Genomic DNA, 27,928 nt, shown 5'->3' on the forward strand with positions numbered 1-27,928 from the left:
AACGACGAGAAACTAATACGGATATCTGGGATACGCTGGTATGCGTTTAATCTTATAGGTGGTTTACGTTTCTCATTTCTATCCGATCATGTGTTCCGAAATAGGCATGTTGACGTCACTATGAGGTTATCGTCAGCGCTGTGCCATATACAGCATGGTGACGTAACTCGGTAATCTTATACAATGTGAGCCGGTCACCCGCTCGTGCCGTTTTACGGCTGGTTGGTTGTAGAGCAGCCTCGGATAAGTTGGATATTTGGCGTAACGGGTCATTCTCTTCCTGCTGTCAAATGACAAGCAAGGCTGCTTAGTTGGACTGCCGTGCTTGTTGTATGTATTGCGCGAAAAGTCGCTGCTTAGCGATTCATGGCGAGGGAAAAGCAAGACTGTGGGTATTGCATTTTCGGGGTGTTCGAAGCATTTTATGTTAATTTCCGTTATATTATGTAACGTTCTTCGTCGTCGCAGCTTATACGTAAGGCGGTATTTTCGCTTGTAAATAGGTGTGGACATAATTGACGAAGTACACGAGCGACAAAGGTGTAGATATCCCCTACTATCGGGCTGATAGACAGTGCGATTTTCGGATTTTGTGGTGCCTCTCCTGAACCGGAGCTTCGTCAATCACTTGTGGTGGAAGCGTCGCAGAATGATTGCGTGTACATGGGAGCTTTGACGTTCCAACATTCTTTACACTATTATGTTGATTTGTGGCCATCGACAGCGACCAGCGGGCACTAATACTTCGAAGACGTCAAATATTGTCGCAATAAAATTGATCAACGGGCTTCCCCTGACCAAAAGAAGCGTCTCTGACGGGATTTCTGTCATAAGTGTTAATTACGGCTTACTGAGGTGACCACGACTCTAGGTGAGGACGAAATGGCTGCAACGGCGACAAGCCATTTTCCTGATAGTGATCTTTGGGTGTATTCTATTACGTGTACTTCTTGACCTCAATAGCGAGCATTGTGCTCTTGGTGTCACTGAAGCCGCCGATTGTCTTGAACTGGTTACGTAAATGCCAAGGTAACCTTTTTTACCTCGAGCTGCTTGCTAACTCGGGAGCCTGAATGAATGCGTGACGTTCGTTTTATCATGCATCTACAAGACCTACACAACGCTTATACTCAGTCCATCGAAACCATTGACGATGTACGGCGTAATGGTCTGAGATGATCATTGAGCATCACTGATAATGAAATGATCATTAAGTGATCTGAGTGATCCGATATACACGCATCAGCTCCCCGTCACCCTTTATGCGTCTGTACCCAGCCTACAGGCTCCACAAATGGTCCAGATTGTAAACTCGAGCCTCTGCTCCTTGTCTGCTGTAGTGGCAGTGACGGGCACTCTGTCCTCTCAATACCGGATCCGACCGAGCCCATCCGCCGGGACGACTGCGTCCGGCTGACCGTCAATGGCGAGGCAAGGTCACTCTGTGGTGACCAAGGGGCCGCCTGAGCCGCGGACACAGCTTTGGCACGAGAGAGACGAACGTACGCCCCAACCGCAAGCTATGGAGGCGAACTCCCGTCGAGCTGGACACGCGGCGCACAAGGGACACACATCGAGTGACCTTGGGTCTAAGCCTATGGCTGGTGATTATCGAACTCTTCAAATTTTGATCCATGGAACAGCACGGCTGACATTAACAATGTTCGTGTATTTGTCTTGTAGCATTCACCAATACAAGCAAAAGTCAACGACGTAAAACGCGACACTTGAAAAATATACACACCTTCCAATAAATACGCTCTGTAAAAGACTAGCATATATCTCTTTAATCGGCTTCAGAAGGACACACGTTTCTATTTCTATTTTCAATGGCATTAAATAGAAGCCACATGGAAGTGTAGTAGATTGGAACGAAGCACCATTAAAGCACGAGTCACAAGCACATCTGTTTTCGGAAGTTTCAAATATAAAACAACGCCAATAGACTTCTCAGTTCTCACAACTCACAATGGACGCTCTGGAAGGCACTGACACAGCGAGCTCCGACACCATCCAGTATCGCTCTTCACCGCATCACAGAGATCGCAGACAGACTGAACCAGCACCGGACCGACCTCACCCGTCGGCGCTCCTAATGCCCCGCCTGTTCTCTGCCGCCGGTCACAACCGTTCACCTTTCAGGCACTATAGTGTAGCCATCAGGACATGTTGCGGCTAACGTCCCCACTGCGACAGGGCACCTTAATGACAGTCCGGCGACCCAGAACAGCCCACTTCCCCCTACAACTGCCATACAGAGCCCACGGCAGCACACATTCTCACAAGCACAGCGTCGCTCTTGGAGCACCCCATCCCGTCCCGTTTCGCGCCTCAACTGCTAGCAGTCTCTGAAGTGTCTCGCTCATTAGACGACTCTGTCCGTGTCCGGGCGGTTACCTCAGCCCGCAGCTCGTCCAGCTGACGCTGCAGCTGCGCCGTCAGACGCGCCTCCATATTACTCAGCAGGTCCTTGATGTCCTCGAAGGAGACGGCGCGAGCTGAGGCCACCTCGCGACCTCTGTGCATGCGCAGACCGCCTTCAGGCTCGCTGGGGACACGCAGCGAAGTGTGGCGTCTGTTTTGTCCGGCCGCCACCGGCGGCTGCTGCTGACTGCGTCCATTCGCCGTCGCACCACCCGATGATGAGCCACCCTCGTGGCCCTCCTGCGCGTGCAGGGCGCGCCATATACGCTCCAACATCTCTTTGTTGATCTTGTGCTCGCGGATCGCCTTGGTCTTGTAGTCGAGGATCTGCAGCTCGTGTGACTTCTGTGGGTGGTTGGGCATCAGGAAGACGCGCTTGGAGAGCACGTCCAGGTGAATCGAGTCAAGGATCGGACGCGTCATGGAGTGCAGCCACCCGCAATGGAAGAGGGACTTCATGAAGGCCGTCATCAGCTCTGTGTTGTAGATGAGCTGAGACTGTTTCTTCAGGCGCTCCAGGTGCGCGCCAGCCCGCAGCCCCTGGACGTCGTTGACAGCCAGGGCCACCAGGAGGTTGGAGAGGATGATCGACACCAGCACGAGGAAGAAGAAGAAGATGACATGGCTGGTACCCCTGAGAGGAATTGCCGCTGGGTCTAGGAACAAACCCTCGTAGTCCACCTCGCCTATCATCAGTGTTAGCGTTTTCATAAACGAGTTGAACGGGTCCTTGAAGGCACCGGCCTTGCGGAAGGCAAGGTGGAAACTGATGGAGAAGGCTACCAGCAGGCTGAAGTACACGAAGAAGATCCTGCAGAACACCTTGGCAACTCGGATGAACATGCTGACGTAGATACCGCAGCTGGGGAACTGTCCGATCATGTGCATCGTTTTGGACCAAAGGAAGAGCACGTAGAAGGCGGCTAGGTGCGTCTGCCACGCGCCATCACTGTCAGCACTCACCGCGAAGAACATGCAGAATAGGATCCAGTTGAGGCACGACACACCGTTGGTGAAATAGTTGGACGCCGACGAGATGATGTTGAGAAGCTCGTGTATCACCAGGATGACCACCATGCTCACTGACGTCCAGTAAAAGCCGAGTTCCCACTCCATTATCCTGGTGGCGAACGCGGTCACACTCTCACCATCACCGAGCTCACCCGACTCACCGGACGTGTTCGTCGCGCTCGCGTTCACTGCAGGGTATATCACACGGTTGGTCCTATCCCACACAAACTTGTTCAAAATGAAGAACGTGCTCACGATCACAAACACCAGGTAGAAGAGCAGCTTCAGCAAGAAGAGCTTGACGACGCGATGCCACTTGAGCGCGAGGAACGATTGACACACAGGATGAATGAGCACCTCCGACTCTCCGATCTTGATGAAGTTTCTCAGAAGATCCGTGTGGCACAGGGCGTCTGCACGAATCAGCGGCTTGAAGTTGATGGTGATCTCGAAGTTCTTGTTGTTCTTGGGCAGTTTGTTCGGCACCAGACAATGATCAAGAATCTGATCCAGAGCGTTGGGGATGTTGCGCAACATCATGGCCAGCGCCGTCTCGCCTTCCGAGTTCTTGGCCTTCAGGTCTGCGCCCCCGTTGAGGAGGGCCACTACGTTGGGTATGGAGCCGGCCTTTGCGCACTTGTGCAGTGGCGTCTCGCCCTGGTTGTCGGGTAGGTTCACCTCTGCGCCGGCCTCCAGCAGCAGCCGAACGCACCGCACCTCGCTGCCCAGGGCGGCGTCGTGCAACGGCGAGTATCCGCGCATGTCCTGCACGAACACAGCCGCCTTCTGCCGCGCCAGCAGCACGCCCATGCACTCGGCGCAGCCGGCCACGGCCGTGAAGTGCAGCGGCGTCTGGAAGAACTTGTTCTCAATGCTGGCGTCGGCTCCGCGCGAGAGCAGCAGCTCGACGCCGTGCCGCCAGCGGATGCGCGCCGCCTGGTGCAGCGCCGACTCGCCGAAGAAGCCGTTGACGGCGTTGACGTTGGCGCCGCGGTCCAGACAGGCGGTGACGGCCTCCAGACTGCGCCGGTCGATGGCCTCGAAGAGCTGCTGGTCGGCCTCCGTGGGCTGCGGCGGGTTTAGCGGCGAGTAGCGGTGAGACATGTTGTGCTTGCGCCGCGACATCTCCAGCCAGCCGGACGGCTGGTGACGCAGAGAGCGGGCCATCACTGCAACGGAGAGACGGAGAGCGGTCAGAGTTTGACAGACGGAGAGTCAGACACCGACAGGGGCGCTTAGAGACGGGCAGCACACGCTCAGAGACTGGCAGTGGCATTAGCTTGAAGGCTGTCCTCAAACGGCCAGACACTGGCAGACGGATACTGACATACTGACAGAAGTAGCGAGACACTGGCATACGGCAAACGCTCAAACACAGACACAGACTGCGTCGGATGCTGACAGTAGTCGGCACACGTTCAGAGACGGACGGACACTGGCAAACGGTAAACAGAGGTTTACCGACGGAGTCTTGTGTTGTGAGGCTTTGTCAAAGGTTGAATGGAGGGGGTTAACTCGTGTGCTGGTAGACAGGTCACGTGTTCAGTCAATAACAGAATAGACCCGATAGGGGCTGCCAGGGGCGCAAATGGACGGGACAGTCCGTTGTACATGGACGGAACGCCGTGTCAAGAACGCCGTGCCAGTTCTCCCGTGGTAACCCTAACCAGATAAGGTGTTATCATGAAAACTTAACTTCTTTTTTTCAGACACAGCAGTCATGGTATAGAAAAGATCAGCCACGTACCGGGCCCCTGACTGAAACATGAACTATACAGTTACAGGAATGTTGCTGAGAGCAAGTACTAAATCGGGACTGGTTCCCGGGCGCCCTGTAGGAAAGGCAGCCGATACGAGTCCCTAGAAATGCCTATACGAAAGCCCGACATTTCCTCAGCCAGCGAGTCCCGACTCCAGCGCACAATGCCCGTGGTGGTCGCAAAGTTTCGGTCAAATTGCTGGCACCCAGTTCAGTGCAGTGGTTCGGCTTCCCTGCGCTAATGTCAGTCGTCACGCATAGCGTAAATACATGTGTACATATATGTGCCGTCAGATCAAGAAGGGATTTCATGTCGCTCGCCTTGTATTGGAGCCGTTTTCGCATGCCTAATAATTGTGAATGTTATTTGACAGCGATTATTATCGCTGGTTGTCTAGGAGCCGGAAGTAAGCGAAGGAAGGCGTGTGGTGAACAATTTTAATGGTTATGTTGTAAAAAAAGATAAGCACTTCGCAGGTATCTGCGCTCAACAGCTTTCCTTAGCGGCTAGCTAGGTAAGGTAAACTTTGCGATCAGCACTTTGGGGATACGGCTTTGATGACCGTAAAGAAATTAGCCCACGCAAAGAAATTCTGATGGACAAAGGTTGCAGATTCGGAAGTTCATCTGGCGAGAAAAGCATCATGTACAAATGCCGAATGCATGCATACATACTACGTACATATCACATACATGTGTAATGACTATTGAGTGTCCTTTATGTAGTACTAAGTTATAGGGACGGCTGATTGTTCTTACCCTTATTACCGGCTATTGTGAACAATATTACTTGAACGGCCCACATTTCTACTACGCATTTTATCCCTCATGGCTCACGTTTTGATAATCGTCTCAGTAGATAGTGGTCGACCAACGGCACGCTATGAATGTCGCCGTCGCTGCATTCGCGATTGTTCTCTGAAAAGCTCATGTCTGCATTGTATCGAGATTGGTGCAATTTTACGGCTCATCAGCCTACACTGAGATCGCCGTGTGGACATGCCCGCTGCGCTGTGACATTCAGTGTGTCATCATATTTCGCGATCAAAGAACGGCGCCGACTGGTGGTCAAGCGAACGTTTACGGAAATAATGACGCCGCTGGAGCCGGTGCAATAAACAGAGTGACGCGTAAAACGGCACAGAAATAGCGGAACGGGATACGACAGTCATGTTCCCCGGCCTTCGTTTGCTTTCCAATAAATTGCGAAGTAGGATTATTTTATATTATATGGCGAGACGGCTGTTTGTTTAGTCCCAAGGCGATTGGATTGTTGAGTATGGATTCAATGTCACCTGCCACATCAATGAAGCTCGTCATTTTTTTTACTAAACCAAGGGCTTCTAGCAAAATCAGCAGGACTTGCTTAGGTGTATTTTTCATGGGTTTACTCTTGCTTGTATCCGCTCTCAACTAGCGTGATCTCGAAAAGTTGGGGCATTCCACGTCAAATCAAACACCGAAATCCGTCATCCCCTTCGATTTTTCTGAAAATTTGTAGGCAGACTGGGCATGGTTCAAAACTGAGTTACGTATAATATTTTCGAAATTTGATAACGCATCGCTGAGATATAGGTCATCGAATATAGCGAAAAATGCCACACATCAATTTTTTAAATGGCTATAACTCTGGTTCCTTTTCTGGTATCAAAATGATATTAACAGGGTCTTATAGGCAATTGATAAGGCTTTGATTTTTAATTATAAAATTAAATTGAAGTGACATTGAAATGTATTTGACCTTGAATTAAAACAGAAAAATTTAAATAGCAAAAAACACGTCACCTTCGATTTGGGTAATTTTTACATATCATGTCCGTCACAATGTTCCTAACCATCTGTGAAAAAATTGGAGTGGGCCATTCATAACTTTCGCGGCAAACGCCGTTTTCATGCATCAACATCACGCAACCGCGCGTGACCTTGAAAGACAGAGTCAAGACATGCTTGCTTGTGTACACTTTCTGAAATGAATGATTGCTGATTAGTGATATCCCAAACTCTGCGAGAATGGAAATGCATAGTCATCGTAGTCAAGCATTCACGTTCCATAGTAAAAGTGTCTCAGGCAAACGGTATTTTGCGGTGAATTTTGAGCCGTGTGGAAATGCATCATGAAGTAAATTCAACGAAAACAATAACATTATCACGCAACGATATCTTCACGCCTTTTGATCTTCACTACACGAAAGAACATACATTTTTTAGTATGAATGGGGAATTTCTAGTTAATCCAATAATAAATATGGCAGTTAGAGGCCTGCTAAGAGTAACATGTCGCCGGCTGAGGCGGGCTCGGCCGATGCGGGAAACGCAGCAATCAATTTTGTGTTTACACGTTCATATTTCAATTGTTTACCAACCGATTTTCAAAATTCTTTCGCCATAAGATTGCCTGTACATTTCTTAGTCTTCTAAAAAATTTGACGCGAATCGAACGTAATCAGCGGTAGGGAGCGCGATGTAAAGACGGAACCGTTCCGTTCCGTCCCGGCACAGTCTACAATTCAGGCGGCGCGTAGCGGTCGGCGCCGGCTGCCGAGTCGCCGCGTTGCTGCGGCGACAGGATGTTCACTTTACACCGCTATTACTAGAACAGTTGTGAACCGATTTTCTTATTGCTTGCACGATGAGATGCCCAATTCAATTCTTGACAGGAAGCCATAATTAATTTCGCATTAATCTTATGAGATATTGGCGAAAAACAGGAGGGGTGGGCGAAATTCGTTCTTCCTCCTCCACTGCGCGTGCTAACATACGTTTGCATATGTGCAATTTTCTTCAAAACTTATGAATGGCCCACTCTAATTTTTTCACAGGTTGTTAAGAATATGGTAGGCAATAAAATATATGAAAATGAGCCAAATCGAAGGTGACGTGTTTTTTGCTATTTCAATATTTGTGCTTAAGAACAGAGTTAAGCAAATTTCAAGGTCATGTATTTAAGTAGGTGCAATTCTAAACAAATGCTTAAGAAATTACCTAAACAGTAAGGTTCATTTCATTAAAATCAAACAAGTACAACCAAAGTTATGGTCGTTCAAAAATATAAAGATGCAACATTTTGTAAAAATTTGATGCCCTATATTTAGAAGACCTGTGGTCAGAATGTGCAAAAAAACATCAATGTAATGTCCGGGGCCACACAGGAACTCGCTCACAAATTTATAATGAAATCGCTGATGGTAAGGTGCAAAACAGCCGATTTTTGTTCGATTTGACGTGGAATGCCCCAGTTGCATTCTTCATCTATGTCATCTACAAAGGAGGTGATAACTTAAAATAAACTGCGGTTTATAATGCATAATGTCTCGCAATAATCCACCAAGCACTCACAGCAGTGAGTCGAGTCACCTTCCACGGTGCCTGGTACGGAATCTCCGTCTGTTTTATACGCTCGGGGCGAACCCGTTACACAATTCACTCACGTTTCTGCAGGGAGAGCGACAGACTGCGCAGATTGTGTTTGGCGCAGGCCGTTTTCTCCTCGGCCAGTCCAGGCAGGTGACCCGCGTCCCAGACCCGGTCAGGGATGCCAGAGTCGCTGGCACGTCGGTTGAACACCACCTTGCTCTGCAGGTCAAAGTCGTTGACCATGATCGCCGGGGGTTGGCAGGGGTCCGGGTTGCCGCTCGGGGGCGGTGAGACCATCGCCTCAGCGGTCATCTCAGTCACCGTCCCGGCCTCCATGACCGCGGGGCAGCGAGGCCGCTCCGCTGTGGTCTGTAGAGACCTCGGGTGTCAGAAGTCCGATATATCACCACTATACTCGGTTCCACTGCGCCCCGACTCAGAACGGATGGCTGTAATCACTGTGTCACGGCCCGTCCACACATCCCAGGGGCGTCTCGCTCTGCCGCCGTCACGGGGCCGCTGCCAGTGCCCTGAGGCGCTGCCGGCCGAGCGCGTGCACCCGAACCACCGTCCAGCCGATTGACGACTCGACTGTGTGAGCGGCGGGTCGGCGCCGCGCGCGCGGATCAGGTAAAGATCCGACGGCCTTGGTCTCCGCTGTGGTGGGCTGTCTGTTCCTGCCTCCCGAGACGCGGCGCTGAGCCGCCTCTAACCGGTCCCCACAGACGACGGAGGATGGCCCACTGCCAGCCAATGAGCGGGGATTTCTGCACCCGTCCGCCAATCGTGGGCGGCACCGCCGAACCCGCGGAAACGCTGGATGTCACGATGAGTGACGCAGGCGGATTGTTGTGCGCGTCTGGTAGGTTGTGACCCGGTCACCTGGGGTCTCTGTGCCACGCGCTACTTTTTCGTGCTGCTCTTACCATGACCGTCCAGTCAAATGAAGGGGCGCGCTCCGGCTGGGCTGGTTGCGGCTTGAGTGTCCGATTTAGGATAGTGATGGCATGAGACAGCCAGAAGACAAATTTTCACGTAAGGGTCATCGTGCGTAAGCCGTCGGCAGAACTTAGCACGGCGCCTGGGTCAGCTTCTGTATCTGGCGTGGCTTGGAGCTGAGATAGCTCCTGCCCATGCTGCCGTGCACGAACTCCGAAGCCGCTAAGCCGCTTAGTGTCAAATACAGCTGGGTCTAAGGGCTTCCGCTAATGCTAGTTAGTGCTGGTATCCGGGAACGTCGACCCGGTAGGCAGGGGCCGATTGCAGGCGATCGTTGCGAGATAGCTCAGATTTTTGATACGATATGCAGCTGGCGGAGATTCCTCATCGCGTGTATATAAGGCTAGAGTCGCGCTGCGAATGCGATTATACCTGAACCGGGCTAAGCATTCAAACTCTCCCCAGCCATGACATTCCACGGTCCCGGAAGCTAGACATAAATATTTGCGCGGTCGCGAGATATTCACTTCTCGATATTCATTGACCCGCCACTAACAATCACTGTGAATGACAGGCCTGCATGATAACTGATTTGTCTGATGTCACAGTAAGCCAAGGTCAGGGTCACCAGTGCAATGGGATTGCAGATGACGTATTAGAGCTGCTCAGTGCTCATACATACCTTCTGACAGTTTGCGCATCCCCTCTCTCCACACTGCGCTCTCCTCACTCTGTCCACTCCACTCTCACTCCCTGGAGCCCGGTGCTCCCCGGTTCTCGCCCACAGGAGCCCGTTGCTCCCCGTGCTCGGCCACAGGAGCCCGGTGCTCCCCCGCTGTTCACTACTGCGCTGAGACTAACGGCTCTGCCACTCTGCCGGGCCCCACAGCTAGGTTCGAGTTTGTGTGTGAACGAAGCCACTCCCGCTCATCTAACACATACAGAGGAAACCGGGAGAGGAGAGGACCGGGCTGCCGGGGCCGCTCCGCCGACACATCATTAGCAGATAAACAGCCGACTGCTGTGGGCTGGCAGCCACGCCGGTACCGTGCGTACGCAGGCTGCAGCTCAGGCCGCAGCGGAGCCCGCAGCTTGGCTATATGTGGACCGAACACAGCGGAAATACCTATACGCCAGTTTGGTACACAGCGGCTCTTTCAGCTCCGCGTGGCACCGGCACCGTGTGTCCCGGTTAGGAAGGGTCGACTTGGAAGTCGACGATGGAGAAAGCAACGGAAAACACCGGGCTTATTGGGAATAGTTTTCGACCATATCTCGCCATGCATTTTTTGTGCCAGCTAGCCACTGCCCACAACGGCGACACTGGCTGCCTGCGTGATAGTGTACATTTCCACCGCTACGTGGCTTAGGCGATTAACGCCTGAATATATACTGCGCCGCACTACAGCACTGCGCCCGCGGCCCAGTCCAGCTGCGCAGATGAATCAAAGACGGCGCAGTGGCGGATCCAAGGGGCATTTGGGGCATTTGACCTTTTTGCAGCGTCCGAAGTTGAGAATTTGTGTTGTTGTTTTTCCTTTCGGAGAGAAATAAAACTATTTTCCTTAACCCTATTCGAATTGTAACCTTATTCAAAGCTTTTTTACTGCACGGCAACGCGTAAGGAAGCGAAATCCGCGGAGTCTTCTCTGGGGATTATGTCCACTGCAACGTCCCAAACCACTTCTGGATTTAGCAATGGAGTGGTAGCGTTTTGAGTGCCATAAATCAGTCGTCAGCAATGAACAGCCGGTTCGGGCTCCTCCGGGTCCCGCATCGCCGCAGCGTGCCCAAAACGAACGCGGCTGCTAAATTTAATCAATAAATGGCGGCGCACATGTCAGTCACCACCCGACTGCGAACGCAAACAACCCGCTCTGACTCCCGGAGCGTGAATTCTGCGCAGATTGTGCGGTCACAAAAACGTGACAGGGTCGAGCTTCGAGTCCCTGTGGATAGCAGAAAGGTCAATGAGCCATTGGCTGGTTATAAGCTCTGCCGACGTTTGGACAGAGTGTTTGCGTCGCACTTATCAGTGAAATTCTGGTACATTCGCTGCGCTGCAAGTGAGCGGTCAACTCGTGTCGGTCGGTGTCCGATTCAGTAGAGGTCGAATTCCTCTCGTGGTCACAGTTTCAGTCGACCCCTTGTTTGCTGGTGAGGCGTCAGTGGAACGGCGGGGTCGTGTCAGAACGCCGACTGTGCGCCGCGCTGTGCCCGGCCTCAAGGTAAACGCTGCGGCCTATTTCTGTGCCCGGTGCCGCCACCGCAGCCGCCCCTCCCCGCCCCGGCTCCGCTGAGCTCGCCACAAACTCCGATTCATGGTCGCCGCGTGGCTATATGCTGCCGAGTAACGGTCTTTGAAACAGATTCATGGAATACCGGCACGATCCGTGACTGAATCGATATTCCGATAGAGCGAGGCTTAGGTTTTAATTCCGTCGGATGTCGAATGCCGTATTTCAAAGAATGATAAGACGTCAGCGGTGACGTTGTTTTCAGGCATTCGGCCGTTACGTAGTTCATACTGTCACAGTGAATCGATTTTCGTGCAGAGCACCGTTCTGTTAGATTGTGAGCACCATTCTTTCAGAACTAAGACTGAAATTTGATGGATATTTATGAACTGTCTTGGTTGTGATGCCATGCCATTCGTGCGTCACGAACTTGAATTATTAATTGATTCTCTTGAAGATGGTGACGCTCGATGCAGAAGTAGGTAATCATCGAAAACTGATAGAGCGGACGTGCATACTGTAGGCAATCACCTAACTTCCGTCCTGTTTTGCATGTGCATAAGACAAGCTGTGATAAAAATGTTGAATATCGCTACCGATATTAGATAGACCCAGTGCCAAGGGACGCCAATAATTCTGTTGAATCCATTCACATGTGAATCTTTTCAGGATATGCTTTTCTTTGGCTCACGCAAGGTTACAAAATCTACCTGCTCTTATTTTTCCGTTTCTGAAGACACTATTGACCCAGATCTAGCCCCTAACCTGCCCGCATTATTCATTTACCACCTCGTTTCTGGTAGCTTATAAATCTACCTCCTCACTGCGGCGTGGCACCTCTCAGGAGCCTCTTGAGGTGCTGAATGACAGATGAGGGGCTGTAGTCTGTTCACAGCGAGATGGGGTGGCGGTCCTTCCCCGGCATTCTCTGGTAACCTCTGGCAGGGAGGCCCCAGCCGAGTGGATTCACTGCGACCGAGAGTATGACTTGTCAAACGAGTTTTGTTTTGTTTAGACAGAGGCACACCTGCCCTGACTGTTCAGTGTCTATTCGTGGATTTTGAGGGCATTTAGCGCTGCAGTGACTCATGGTTATGAAGCGCGGCTGATAGCGACCATAATGCAATGAGCCTCATCGCTAACCTTCACCTAGTTACGAGTCAAATGCCCGTGAAAACGTCGTTTCAATGGCTGTTTTAAAGCATACCTACCTTGGTGAAGTTACGTAACATGCACCATTGAATTGCGATTACAGGATAACTTTTTCATTGGCGATTGCGGAAAAAGGTTATATTATCTCTGCTGCATAATCAAGGTACTGGGATGTCGCCTGGCCCTGCAATATGTTGGTGCTAGGATTATGGTCCGTTACGTTAAAACAGCCATTTATCCCATGTTCTGCCGATTTCTCAATACCACCTTCCCATAATCCTACACCGTATGTTCACCCTTTTACCCATAATATTTGTTTTGCTTGTTCTCAAAACACTGTTAAAAGGATGCTTGGAAGCCCGCGTTTGGATTAGTGAGTTGACCAGCCTACCCCAGTTTGACCCGATGGTAGAGTTGGGTGGCTCCTCTTCTTTCTGCTCCGTAGTCGACATCTGAGCCTCTTTTTTACCGATTGCTGGTTGATGGTAAACACACTCCACATGGGCCAGTCTCGCCAGTCAACAAATTCAGCCACTCTGCATACTGTCTATTGATTTAACCATATCGCACTGTCCACCGGCAGCAGATGCCTGTCACTGTTCACTGTTCACTGTTCAGCGCAGTATTGAGCCATACTGCACCGTCTATAACTGGCGACGGATGCTTGCACTGTTTGATACGCAATCAAACCACACTACACCACCCAGCGGCGGCGGATGTCCCGTTCACCACTTCGCCTAGCCACTCTGCACCGTCCACCGGTTAGTCTGGTATCTGAGCACACTTTTCGCCGCGAGCTCGAGCTGCACTGCATTGTCAGGCAGCTCTCGTCGCGAGCTAGAGCTGCACTACACCGTCAGGCCGCCGCTGATCGGGCACTGGTGCTTACTGATCCGGTGCGGTCTCGTCGCACCGCGGAGGCCCACTGACCGTGACGTTACCATGGTAATTTACCGAGCGAGCCCGTGCAGTGTGGCCGACAGACCGTGAATTGTGGTGGTTTCGCCATGCCAGCCCTCGCCGATCGGTTATACTATGACCGAAGTAGCTGCAGCGAGCATGCAAACAAACAGCAAACAAGCAAACACCGAAGTAGCTGCAGCGAACATACCAAGTGGCGCCGCAGCACGCGTGCAAACAGCGTGGTCTCAACATGACTCATGCGGCCATGCCATTACCGCCCTGGCCCGTCGGTATAATGTAATTAGCGTTCTGCCGGATTACCTGCTGTCAGCCATGTTTGTACCGCTTTGGAAACACCAGCATCAACATTCAACAGGTCACTACTAGTCAACGCTACCTATCGCCTGCTTCAACTAATCACCAGGCAGGAAGACGCTACGTAGGTCCCCGTTCCCCATCAGCGCTCAGGAGTCGGCCATTTCTTCGGCATTCCTGCAGCTCCAGGCACCCGGTATCGGGCCGGGAAGTGTGCAGGAATAGTCTGCGATTGTAACACGCGGCCCCGGCGGATGCGGCCGCAAATATTTGGTGTCGGTGACTGGGCATGGAGTGCGCCTCAGTCGGGTGCAGAGTGAGGCGCCGGCGGGGAGAGGAAGTGGGATGATTGGGGGGTTTTGGGCTATCCCAACGGATGCAGGGCTGTCCAAACTGTCACGTGGCTGCCCCAACTCATGTGGCTGTTATATGACTGCCTCAGGCAGGGCTGCGGAGTCGGGAGTCGGAGCTGGAGTCGATCGTAGTCGACAATTCTGCCCGGAGTCGGAGTCGGAGTCGATTTTTGAAGTCGGAGTCGAAGTCGGATTCACTCGAAAATCCATCGACTCCGCAGCCCTGGCCTCAGGTGTAGCAGGGCTGTCCCATCTGTGATAACCCGGCCCCAGCTGTCAAAGTTTGTTCGGCTGTCGCATGGCTGCCTTCACTGCCGCAGGACTCTGTCGGTTGAGGCATTCCGCAACAGCGGCGCTAGCGTGTCAGTCGCTTCTCGGCTTCTCGCTTTCAGCAATGCCCTTGCCCTTTGTCTGCCCAATGTTTCGGGGGCTCGGCATTATCTAGTCGTTGGGGGACGAATAGTTTCGGCCATTTGCGCCTTCGCACTTCGCACCATGCACCTTTTTCAAAGGGTAGGGGTACGAAGCAGAAGTGCATGGGTCTGAGAAAATGGATCTAGGATCCGATCCCACGGATCTTAATCTCAAATCCTCGGATCTTGCTACCTTAACCCTCGCATGTGTAGGGGGGTCGGATGGACCCCCCCCCCATGGTTTTTCGCGAATAACTCGCGTAAAAAGCGGCCGATCGCGATGAAACTTTCAGTACCCTCGCATTGATCAATTTTACACCTACCCTGAAAATTTCATGACCCTGACCCCAATGACCTTTGACCTGTGACCTCTTTTCCGAGACCATGTTTGGCCGGAATCGCGATTCCGCGTATGTCGGCTCGCATTAGCCGCGCGTTTGCAAGCTTTTCGCGGTTTCAAACGTTCAAACATGTGATTTGATGTTGCTCCCATGCATTAGGGTGGATGTCAGGGTCACCTGAAGGTCAGGTCAGGTCATTGACCTTTGGTGACCTCGGTTCACTTTTTCGAGTTTTACATGTTTCTAGGCTAGTTTTTGGAGCTGAATTCGAATTTAGCAACCATTTGAACATTTACGAAGTAGTTTTGGTGACTTCGTAACATGTTACGAAGCTGTTAGAGGCGGTTGACACGTAATACTAATACCCGTCATGACGCCTACTGGTTGACCTGACCTGACCTGACCCGACCTGGTCTAAATGCTTCAAGACATCATCTGTGATCAAAACTAACACGATATTCGTGATCAGCACCCCGAAAAACCCCTTAGCAGCCACACTTTACGACTTTCTAACAGGTCCCGATTTTCCCGACCTTGGGTCATTGACCTGACCTGGAAGGTCAACCAATGACCTAGGACCTTAAAAATGGGTATCATCGGCTTCCTCTCGTCACGGGCAACACGCTCGTTTTTTCCGCGAAGCTCTAGCTCGATCAGGGGCCAAACGGCAAGGGGGGGGGTCCAACCGACCCCCCCTACACATTAGAAGCTGGAAAACGCCGCACACATGCGAGGGTTAATTAAGCATTGCTGTGAACGATAAGACTATGTAGCATTTTGTATAAATTGTTCAGTTTTGTTTCACGGCAAGAAAAACGATCAAATTTCGTTAGTTTTTCGACGCTGCGGGAGGGACAAATAGGTAGTTAAAAAACGACCGCCCCACATTGAACCCGCCAGCGTATAGGTATTGACAGACGGCGCAGTCGGATGCCACGACTCCGGAGAGTTTAACTGAGCCCACTTACAACACCTTGATGTATTGTATAACCCTGCAGGTGCACTGTGCAATCTACATAGAACATGTGACTCCCATGTGTTACGGAGCCCGTCACCATGCCTTTATGTGGCCTGAAGGGCTTATTAAGGACACGTTCAGTCGAAATGTAACGATCACCATCTCGCGGGTGGTGGCGGTTGAAGAAGTGGTAAATAATGTTGATAGCTTCATTTCTACATAGGCCAGCGCGTATGCCTTGCGACAGTATTTTAGCTTTTACAAATCGTTACCCGTTAAAGACAGCTGTAGCCATCTGAGCTGCTCTCCCCGGTCGTTCTAATAGAGCCCAAAAACAATGAACATATTGACACTTATCTACCCACGCTGATGGAAGAAAGCCGTGCGTGGAGGGCGGGCAATTTACTGTGCCCGAGTTGCTTGCGAATGGGTGAAGCATATACGGTAATTTACTTATGTGTAGCATGCTCCTTATGATTTCCTTTATAGCCTTGCATAACTTTACGAAAAGTAGGTACGTCAGTAAAATCGTGATCTATGGGCAATCATTAACTACAGTTATTATTGAATATAAAGCTTGAAAAGGATTTATGAAGCTACGTGCTCCTTTTCCTGATACATATGCATAAATGTGCTCCGTAAGTCGTAACATGTAGCCTGTGAAGAGCAGAAAACTTAAATGTAATGCCCTAGTTACCTTACCAAAATTACACGGTAGATAAGCTAAAAGTCAGCATGCAGCACCCTACCTATATCCACTACATATACGCAATCCCTGCACAATACCTGTCCAGTGCCCATGCATAGTTAGCTGATTTATGTAGTGTCCTCCGTGCATTTTCCAAATATGACGTACAGTCTCTTTCAATGTGGTGCAAAGGTACACTACGAATTAGTCCACATTCACGTTGTCGGTATGTTAATTAACACTTGATGAATATTAATTGCTCTCCATCCCTTTGTCCGCCTTCGTTCGGCCCACCTGTGTCGGTGTTTCTCTTGGGGCCGTAGTGCTGCAGTCCGGTTATTTGGTATAGAGCGGTGAGGACGCCCACCCGCGAGCCTGCTCCTCGAGGCGAGCACACGTGACCCCGCCCCTCCGTCAGCACCGTCCACACCCCCTGTGTTCCGGCTGAATACAAATGGGCATCGATAGCAGGTGTTAGAACACGCTATACGCCACCCACAGCGACCGCTTACCTGTCACATGTTCAGCGCCGATGCGCTGTTTTCGTGAGAAACGCATCCTGGCATCGATATATTAAACAGCATCGATGCGCTCCATTACTTATATCTATTTAATGTTTAACATGCACAACCCGGGGTTGCAAACACTTGTGACTATGCTTGTGGCTTTGGCCGATAGTTGATTATGCATTTTTACACGGTTAACGTAAGCGTTCGAGGCGTAAAATTTCCCAATTAATTACTCGTATGTAACGTTTCGCTAGATCGTTTCGTCTAACCTTATTCTTACCTGACTGCTTACTGAGAAGTGAAAATGGATGAAGCGTTTACTACGTGGTCAACATTTTTGCCGGTGTCGGCCATTCGCCGTGCCCGCCAGTGAAGAGAGACGTGACGGGTCATTGGCGCCTCGTCATCGGAAATAATTTCAGTCGATTTAGCTATCAGCATCGGCCGCCTTTCATGTTCATTAGATCGGGGCGGGACAGATGATTACATGGTTTCCGAGGGAGGTCCATTAGACTTAGAGCATCCACTTGCGCAACCGAGCCCCGAATAGCGAATTGGTCGCGGTCAGTTCTTTGGCACTGATCGCGAGACGGGAGTGGTGAGTGGTCTCCGGACAGACATCGCCTCCCTCCCCTACCAGTCCGAGGTGCGGGGAGGTGTTTCGGACCACCCTCGGTGCCTGGAATGCCGATGACGTCGTCCCGCTACGACTCTATCGTCGGTAATGGCTTTAGGCGCGTGCGACGCCGCCAGGTGTTTCTGTCCGGTGCCGCCAGGTGGCAGGGGTGGCCTGGACGGGTCGGGGTAGCATGCGACACCTGGCGGGGCGGTATCTGTCAGCTGGGTCTACGTCTGGGGAAGGTGACAGCTCCAGCAGGGTAGGTAATTTGACTACCCATGCGATTCTGAAGGGAAGCTCTCGGGTGTTGAGGCGAGGCAGTTGCTCTGCCATAGACATTGCCACCTGGCGAGGCGGTGCCTCTGAGCTTGGCTTTGAGCTCAATACCTCTGCTTTCAGCTCTGCTTTGAGCACAATACCTCTGAGCTCAATTTGACTATCCACACGGTCAGAAGAGAGGGTAGGTACTAGTTTCTGCAGTAAGACACTGATCTGCCAGTGAGCACGGGTTTCGCGGTGAAGCGATGGCTGCTGATCATCTATCGATTGAGGTATAGGTACCCGAATCAAATTCGACCTCTCTATCCTCAGCATAAATCCCTCAGCTCGTTCTTTATCACAATGCCGTGTCTGGACTCACCGGTCAACCTGCCAGACCGTAGAGGTCAAACCCGAAACGAGCATACCCTCCGGATTGACGCACCTGAGCGCCTGGACGTATAGCTTGTCCAACCGAGACGCTATCGTCTTAATGGACTCGACCTATCCCCCTGAGCAAAATAAACGTTTAAAATACCCATGCAATTAACGGAAACCGCACCATCATGTGGGCATTTAAAATGTATTCTTTGAAGAGTAGACCGTAGCGACTATCGTAGCTATACAACTCGCTAAACGCCGTGATAACGGTCCCATTCAATGGCTTAATTAAGAGGTTAATAGTCTAGCTTAGGGGCACCCACAGCAATAATTAACCAGAACAAATTAATCACTGTTACCAAACTGGCAGTTACAAACACCGTCTATGACACAGGCCGTCTTCAGAGACCAGAGTGAAAGCTGCCCGGAACTCCAGTAATGCCCGTCTCCTCCAAACCCATTGGGTTGTAAATGATCGGCCTGAAAGCAGCCGTCGTGACACGCGGCTTTGCCCAATCAGAGTAAAAACCGCAGTAACAGACGTCACAAAAAGATCGTGAACATCTTCATTAGCCTCTCCGCAGGGGATGGAGAAGCTAATCGTAGGCCGGTTATACGGTCTCATCATTGGCTGTCGGGTCATGACCTCTGCTGAGTGAGTGAAAGACCACCCATCTGGAGGGGGGATGCCAAAGGGACACTCCAGCTAGACACGATTCCTGAAACTACGCAGACATGGACACAAAACTGGGCCCATTGACGCATTGCTTACGTGTGGACAATGTGTAGAATCTGTGCCATGTGTAACGGTTTCCAGGAATTCGATTATTTCAAGCCAAGCTGCGTAGGCATTCGACGCATCTTGCTCATCAATGCTTTACGAAACACGCAGTACAAGAAATCAGACATCTTCATGCATGCTTTGTCATTAGAAAACCAATCAAGGATGATGTTCTTTTAGCAGAAGAACACGACGGAAACCTGTCTGTCATGTTCATTTAGCGTTGCACCCAATGTTGTTTCGCGCAATGTCCGCCGGCCACTGATAACACGTCACACTTGTGACGTACGAGCGTTAGTGCACGTCAGATCATCAGCACGTCACAGCCGGGCAGCTACGCACCGTGAATACAAATTCAGCGAGACCAGGCACGAATGGTGAAACGTCCAGAAAGCAGCAGCATACTGATCGCCAGAAAACCCGCTAAAATTTCCTGCCGTGATTTGTGGTATCATAACCGGGAGCAGAGCAGCAGAGCAGCTCTATTTAGGGGCACATCCATCAGGGCAAGGGAGGTAGCGTTATAGGGAATAACTCACCGGTACAGCATTGACCCTGCCAGAGCCCGTATGATGTTCGCTTTGCGGGCGGCGGCGATCGTTTTAAGCAGGTCAGTGCCTACATATACGGGCTGATTTAGTGTGAGACCGGTCGCCTCATGGCCGATTGGTGAGGCACGCCGCCGAGCCGGTCTGTGGGTTTTGACTGGTTTACACCGGGTCAGGTCACAGAGGTCACCGTCTGTGTGACCTCTCACGGCGGTGGGTGTCGCCGAGCGGTGCATCCTGAGGCTGTTCGGTACGACCAGGGTCACATTGGTCATCGGTAAATGACCTCTCACGAATGCATGTCGATAGACTGGAGGAATCATGGATGGCCTGAAGCTCTTGCCACCCATCAGTCGCCTGTTCTTGGTTACATGTCCCACTTCCATGTCATTTTTTCTTCAGCCATATCTCGTCTGTTTCGTCCCTCTGCTTCTCTATCCTCATTCCTCAAGCCCCACTCCTCCGTCCGCCGTCATCTTTCCCGTCCACTCTCCATCTTTCGCTTTTGTCCTCTCTCCCTCTTCTATCTTCTGCCCTCTGCCTCAGCCAGCTATAACCCCTGCACGAATCACGATAGCCTCCGCTGCCCCAGCCGACCACCCACATTATCACATATCCACGCCGCCGCGAGGGCCCCAGCCTGCCGTCAGGTACCGGTGGACTCAGCGGCATCGGTCAGATCTGACCGTCAGCTGTAGATCAGCTCTATCGGACTGGTTTACGGTTAATCAATGCGCCGTAGCGCCGCTAATTTGTTCTGCTTCTCACCCAGCAGAACATCTATAAAAACGGTAGTTCGGGACTGGTTAGGCAGCAAGGAACTGGCATGGCTGATGCGTCATGTGACGTGGTTATTAGGTATAATGGTCAGAATTGATGGTCCTCCTGACATCAAATGCAAGCATTTTACGCCGTGAAGTCCCAATTGCGCGTCAACGTTCGAATTTCGATGTCAGTCCTGGTTCGGAGTACGATAGTTCATTGGGACTGGTTTTGACATTCGATTAGCTGGTGCTGTCGACGTAGGATGTCGTTAAATTTCATCACCGACAGCCATGACGACTGTTCCGGCGCTGGCCCCATCGTCTAACCTGTGTGACCTCTTTGACCCGTCTAACCTCTGTGACCTTAGCGCATGCCACGCCTGGTTCTGTGGAATGGTGAATCTTACGACCTTAGCGGTTAGGGAAAACTAGGCAGGCACGTGAGATGAGAGACAAACAGACAGACATGGAGAGAGAGAGAGAGAGAGAGAGAGAGAGAGAGAGAGAGAGAGAGAGAGAGAGAGAGAGAGAGAGAGAGAGAGAGAGAGAGAGAGAGAGTCGCGTTTATTTGTATGTCTGTATGAAACCATTGTATGACGTCAATGTGACCCGAACTATGACGTCATCGACGCCCACCGGTGGTGGTTTCGTCAGTGTCTGGGAGGACAAAGCGGACCTGTCTGTGCGGCGGGCGGCTCCCCACAGCCCCTCCTAACAGCAGCTCTGGCCATCACCACTCCTCAGTCAGACAGCTCCCAGCAGAGCTGACGCAGCTCGCAGCTACGGCGAGAGCTGCCGTAAGCCGGTAATCTCCAGCTTCTTCTCTGGCTTATCGGGGGCAGCAGGGACGAACAGAGGCTGCTGGGGTGATTTAACTGGCATGTCTCAGTCGGGTGGCGTGTGGTGGGAACCAGACTTCCTCTGCGGGTATTTGGGACGCCTTGCTGTGCCATTGTCAGTCTCGGAGGCTGCTGGGATGAGGCGAGCCTTCATGGGAGGTCAGCGAGTCACAGGGGAACAGTCGGTCGCTGAGGTGAAGGTGCAGCTGATGTGGCCGTGACCTGGGGCTGCAGAGAGCTGAGCTGGACGACGCTCGACAGAGAAGAGGGAACATTGCCGACAGTAGACACACTGGACGAGTCTTGCCACACCACCGTTCTGTAACTGCGAACGAGTGATGCCTCCCGCCAGCCGTGCTAAGTGCATTGACGTCTGCTATGAAAGCAGCCAAGCTGAGGCTGTGTAGTGGTACTGGATGCCAGCAGCAGGGCTGAGGACGTTGTTAGACATTGTTGGACGCTGCCACTTGCCATTGAGGCGGAGACAGCTCGGTCACGCCTCGAGCGAAACTATAGGCGGCCATTCATGCCCACCACCCACCCCTTCACCGTCTGCCGTTTGTTAGCGAGTAGCCGCTGAGCAGGTCACAGAGCGGGCAGACTTCCCGCGGCGGCAGCCTCCCGTTTTTAATCACGTCTGGCTCGTGTGTACGGCCCCATTCATTCCGACTTCCCACTAACGAGACTCTATGGAGAGCCCCGGCCCGGCTGCTGGAGAGGTTTCACCCGCCCGTCCATGACTCCGTGACTCTTGGGTCTTGTCTCGGTGACTCAGAGGTCGGGAGAGTCAGAGGTTATTGGGACTGGCTGGCGGCGATAGGAAAAATGCCTGGGTAGTGGTTGCATCTTACTGCCGCGACAGTCATTGGAGGGAATGATGAACGGGAGCGGGAAAAATCAAATGGGTATGTTCGAGGAAAAATAATGGACTCGATTACACATTGGAATAGAAAGGCAGAGAGAGAGAGAGAGAGAGAGAGAGAGAGAGAGAGAGAGAGAGAGAGAGAGAGAGAGAGAGAGAGAGAGAGAGAGAGAGAGAGAGAGAGAGAGAGAGAGAGAGAGAGAGAGAGAGAGAGAGAGAGAGAAGAGAGAGAGGAGAGAGAGAGAGAGAGAGAGAGAGAGAGAGAGAGAGAGAGAGAGAGAGAGAGAGAGAGAGAGAGAGAGAGAGAGAGAGAGAGAGAGAGAGAGAGAGAGAGAGAGGGTTATATGGAAGCAAACAGGGAGGAGAGCCAAGACAAGGGTCGGCATGGAGTGGCTGTACCTAACAGGCCACTCGGTATATCTGGAGAGCGGCACTCCATCCAGCGCTGCCTGCTGGTGACGTAACTCCCGTGACGGCCCCTCACGGAGTGCCACTGACGCCGGCCACAATGGCACACGACTCCCGACTTCAGATCTGAATGGAGACCCAATGGGTCTGACCCATGCCGCGGAGATACCATCGGCTGTAGACTGGAGAGAGTCGGCTGGATGCTGGTGTTGGTTTGGTCGCTGTTTGGTGCGCCCTTATTGGTTTTCTGGCCGAGCTCTCATCCAAGCCATGCCACAGCACAGTCACCCACTCAACATTCTCCCTTATTTTATCACCCAACCTCAGTCCGCCATCTCACCACAGAATACCGCGCCGCCCGCACCAACTTACCCACTGCATCCAACATTTCTCCCCCATTCTCCCAACCAGCCCCGCCCGCACCATCTCACCCCAGCAGGGTCAGACCGTTAAAGGGAGATAATGAGCTTTCTTTTTTCTTAAATAAAAATTACTCGACATCTATACTATTTCTACTGTAGTTTCTATAAAATATGCAAATTTCCTAGCACATTTTCGTATGTGAAAAAGGTTTTTATTTTTGCAAAAAAGAAGCAGTACTTGCAGTACTTGTAACACCCACCGAAATGCGTTGTCCTTCTCTATAAAAAAGTCGCAGTATATGGCGCTTTTGTTTCAAACAGCGACGCTTGGGTTTTTGTTTATGTTATCGCCTTGTCGTTGCTTGGTTGTAAGGATTCTAATTTGAATTAGAGTTAATTCGGTTTAGAATTAATTAGATTCTAATTCGGGGGTACATAGTGCCTACTCTTCTTTGTTTCCAAGTATTATTTTGCGCCACAAATGAACGGCATGCGCCAGAAACGCAGCCAAATCTTGCGATTGCGACTACGAAATTCATTATTTTGGCCTCAGAGCCTGAAGCGAAAAATACAAGCATATTTATTTCAAAAAGACTTCAGGTTTGCCGAACGGTGTTATGAGAATTTTGATAACAGTACTGCATAAGTTTTTCAGTGATGCCGCAAAAGTGTTGTATCTATCTTCTTTTATTGTGCAGTCGGCGGGACCGATTCAAAATTGAGTCGTTGCTACTAAAATAGCAGCATATGGCCACAGATGATGAACAGGAAAAATAGTTGCGTAAATTTAGACATAAACCACCCCCAAACCATTAATATCTTTTGAAGGCACTATAGACGACCATTAACTAAGGCCACTAACTACGACCACTAACATTATTGCCGGCCCGGGTCAAGTGGGCCCGGGAGAACAAGATGGAGGTGGCGGGCCAGAAAACCCAGCTTCTAGTTCTGTCTCAGAGCCACCGGGACGCCGTCGGTTGCCGCATCCGTGTGGCGGGCCAGACGGTGGAAGGAGGCCCTGAACTGAAGTTACTCGGCGTAACGCTGGACAGGACTCTGGGGTTCGGCCCCCACTGCAGGAACCTCCGCCGCCGCGTCCGCCCTCGCATCTCTCAACTACGACGAATCACCGGTCGCAGCTGGGGCCTGGAGGAGAGACAACTCCGAGCCGTCGCCAACGGCTACGTTAGGGGAGCCATCGAACATGCGGCGGCCGCCTGGATGCCGGCGGCCGCCAGGACTAACATTGAAGTTCTGGAACGCGAGATGCGTGCCGCGGCCCGAGTCATAACGGGCTGCATCGGGTCGGCCCCCATCCACGGAGTAATGGCCGAAGCCGGCGTGGCCCCGGTCGCGGCGCGCCGCACAGCACTGGCGGCGAGGATGCTGGCGAAGGCCATGGCACTGCCCGAGGAGGACCCGCTACACCGACTGGCCGTGGCGGACCCACCGCGGCGCCTCAAGACCGTCTGCGGATGGCGCCAGTTGGGTCGGGAGGTGTGGCGGACCCTTGGAGTGGAGCCACCGGTGGAGCCGTTGCTCCCCGTGCGCCCCCCGCCCTGGCAACCGACCGGCACGATCAGCTTTAACCTGGACATCGGAGCGGGGCTCCCAGCCGGAGCTGCCGCCTCCACGAAGAAGGAAGCCGCCCTACACCACCTGGCGTCCCTGACCCAATGTGCGACCTGGGTGTGGACCGACGGGTCGGCGACTGGAGGCGTTCTCTGTGGAGGGGCCGGCGCGCTGGTCGTCCACGCCGATGATGACCGCACTGAGCTGAAGAGGCCCGCAGGAGCGCTCTGTTCCAGCTTCAGGGCGGAGATGCTGGCCATCGCAATGACCCTGGAACATCTGGCGACACACCCTCGTGACGACACATTGCCAATAATAATCTGTACCGACTCACAGTCTGCCCTGGCTGCACTGAGAGAGGGGCCTTCGGCCCAGAGGACGGTCCAGGGGGCGGAGATATGGAGCCGCCTGCTGGAAATCGCCACACCGGACCGCCACGTGACGCTGCAGTGGGTCCCATCGCATTGTGGGATCCCAGGCAACGAGGCGGCGGACGTGCTGGCGGGGGAGGCGGCGGCGCTGGATCAAGAAATCGCCTCCATCGACGTCAACACCGTCTACAAGGCTGCGGCCCGTCTAGCCAGGGACCAGGCGGCCAGGGACAGACCGTCATACCCAGACCCGACACGCAGAGCGGCGACCGGCTGGTACCGGAAGCTGATGGGTACGAGATACCCGCCCCCGGTCTCCGGCCTGGATCGGCGGACAGCCATCGATGTCCACCAGATCCGGACTGGCCACTGGAGTGGATCGACCCAGTTCCTGCACTCCATCGGCCGGAGCCCCTCAGCCGCCTGCGCCCAATGCCGGGACCTGCTATGCGAGGCCGCCCGGTGCCCGCTGTGCGGCGAAGAGGCGGACACCCCCCGGCACATCCTGCTCACGTGCCCGGGCCTGATGGGTGTTCGCCTCAAAATCCCGGCCGTAGGGAACATCCTACCAACACCCGACGAGGTCTGGCGCAGTGACGTGGTGGCGGCCCTGGTGGCAGCCTTCAGGGCCCTCCAGAGCCGATGAGGCTACGCCGCGGGGCCACCCGCGGCCGGAGGGAAAATCAACAACAACAACAACCATTAACTAACTAGATGTGATGAAGATCAAATGTGAGGAATACGCTCATTTTACAAAATTACATGCAAGTACCAAAAAGTGATGTAAGTACTTATTCAACGGTCATTTTCAGCGCTCCCCGCTAACGTGACTTCAAGTTGAGATATTTGCGGCAAGGTACCGAATTGAGCAAAATGGTTTTAATTTACATTATAACTTGTTGTGTTTTGTCAGAAAATGGTCCTAACTCAGATTTTGTGGAAAAAGGTCATAATCTCCCTTTAAAGCCGTCCCTGGCGAGTCGGGCCGGCAAATTATCCAATATCCAGCCCCATAACTCAAAGAGGCCGCCTCATTGGCCATTGGACACAATTTGAACCGTGCAGCCGGCCCCGTCTGGATGACATACCGTGGAGTTACCACTGTGTGCACTGTGCAGTCCAGACAGGGGTATCTGTTCTCTTGGCGCTGGCTGAGGTTGGTGTGAGAGTCAGTACCAAAAAGTGATAGCCTGTGGCACACCCCTGAGGCCGTCTAAGCCCGCCGTTAGAGCCAGAGAGCGGAGTGTGCGCTGTTGCTGTTGGCGAGCTGGCACAAGCGCCGGGTTGTCTGGAAGTGGCAGAAACCAGGCGGTGAAATGCTAGGGTCGATGTATATTTTACTCTGCTCTGCTCCTCCAAAGAGCAGTGTGTTAGCCGCGGCTGATATACGCGACCGAATTCAACAGAGAAACAAACAGTGGTTCTTGAACCTTGTATGGATGGGCTTCCCACTTGTGATGGCTGGATGCTTTTTATGACGTCTCTATAAGCGATTTAAAAATAGACTTCGCGACTTCACAAATAGTACTAGGAAAGCTCGACTACGCCGTTCATTGCATCTTTGCTAACTTAGTCGACGAGAACTGTGCCTACTGCCTAAGGCTGAGGCCCTATGGCATCCCCTTAGACTTGAGTACCGTTTTACAGTGATCCCAATCAGACTATAAGGTGCTAAATCGTCCATTTACTGTGCTATATTTAGCAGAGAGCTCGACAAGTCTCCACGCTCATAGCCCCAATTGCTCTCGATAAAATTCACCGTGATTGTATCAGTGGCTCCAACGTAAGCCGTAAGGGCACCGTCGTCAACTCTCATAGTGCAGGCTCACTCCGCTAGCATCCACCCACGTATTCCCACTCATACATATAACCATTCGCATAGTCATATATTCCTGTCATATTGCTCTCGCTAAGCGAGTATGAACCTTCTCTGCAAGGAGTTGTGTCAGGTGATTTCTGCGGGCCGAGGGTGCTTCGTGTCTTACATATCAGACTTGACCCATGCGATATCATAACGCGGGTTAGTGAGGACAGGACGACGGACCGCAGTTGTGTCCAGTGAAGTCCCTGAGGGGCGTCAAGACCTCGCGTGAGATGTCGATAGGCCTGACTGGGTGGCAAAGGTAGTTGATGCTACCGGACACCCGAATGGAAGCGTGATACGAATGTTGTCATTTAACCGAGAACCGAGAAGATGGATTGTGGATAAGAAAATGAATAATTTATATTTCGTTAAATTATTGTGCTTTTTCACAAAGTGCGGCGTACTGAACCGGATCAGATACGGATACGAATACTGGAAACAACTGCAGCCCAACCATAAAAGCAAAGGCGTCAATGGCAATCAGCATGAATGGTAAATTACTAGGTATTGTAACTTACCGCTAAATGTCATAAAAGCGCCTGTGCGTTTGTCGGAATTCATTGTCCAACGCTGCTCGAGTTATCAGCGAAGCCAATAAATCACCAGAAACATGAATGGCGTGCGGTTACACCGTCGCATCTCGCATGTATTATGCTAATGTCCCATTCCTCGGCTCGCATGCAACAGGCGATAACCGATGCGGTCGGTCAGTCAGCTGACATTCCGTGACCGATACCGTGCCGTGCACGGCTGGCGGCAACACGCGGCCAGGTAAATTGGCCGAGTGTTTGCCCACCGGCCGGTCATGTGGGCCACGTGTGATGATGGGGTGATGTCGGAGCAGGACTTGGTGACAGGAGGTGATGGCCATTGGCCCTTGGGGACGGAGGACCGTGGATACGACACGTAGTGGTTGACGAGACAGTGTCGCGAGCAGTTA

At 52.1% G+C, this 27,928-nt stretch overlaps 1 protein-coding gene across 2 annotated transcripts in view; it reads right to left on the bottom strand.

Annotated features, from left to right (window-relative positions):
* Window positions 1-1,649: 1,649 nt before the first annotated feature.
* LOC122394330 (transient receptor potential channel pyrexia-like) overlaps window positions 1,650-27,928 on the bottom strand; it is a 37,134-nt gene continuing 10,855 nt past the window's right edge. The window contains exons 1-2 of one of the 2 annotated variants that reach the window (XM_043391120.1): window positions 13,268-13,803; window positions 1,650-4,604 (exon numbers count right to left, since the gene is read on the bottom strand). In XM_043391120.1, coding sequence (XP_043247055.1) covers window positions 2,332-4,604; window positions 13,268-13,328 — 2,334 coding nt within the window. In that variant the 5' untranslated portion in view covers window positions 13,329-13,803 and the 3' untranslated portion in view covers window positions 1,650-2,331. Of the gene's footprint in view, window positions 4,605-13,267; window positions 13,804-27,928 lie in introns of those variants that run through there. The other variant, XM_043391119.1, reaches the window with a different exon arrangement.

The sequence above is a fragment of the Amphibalanus amphitrite genome, unplaced genomic scaffold (genome assembly GCF_019059575.1).
Source record: "Amphibalanus amphitrite isolate SeventyFive unplaced genomic scaffold, NRLGWU_Aamphi_draft 000585F_arrow, whole genome shotgun sequence".
Taxonomy (NCBI): domain Eukaryota; kingdom Metazoa; phylum Arthropoda; class Thecostraca; order Balanomorpha; family Balanidae; genus Amphibalanus; species Amphibalanus amphitrite.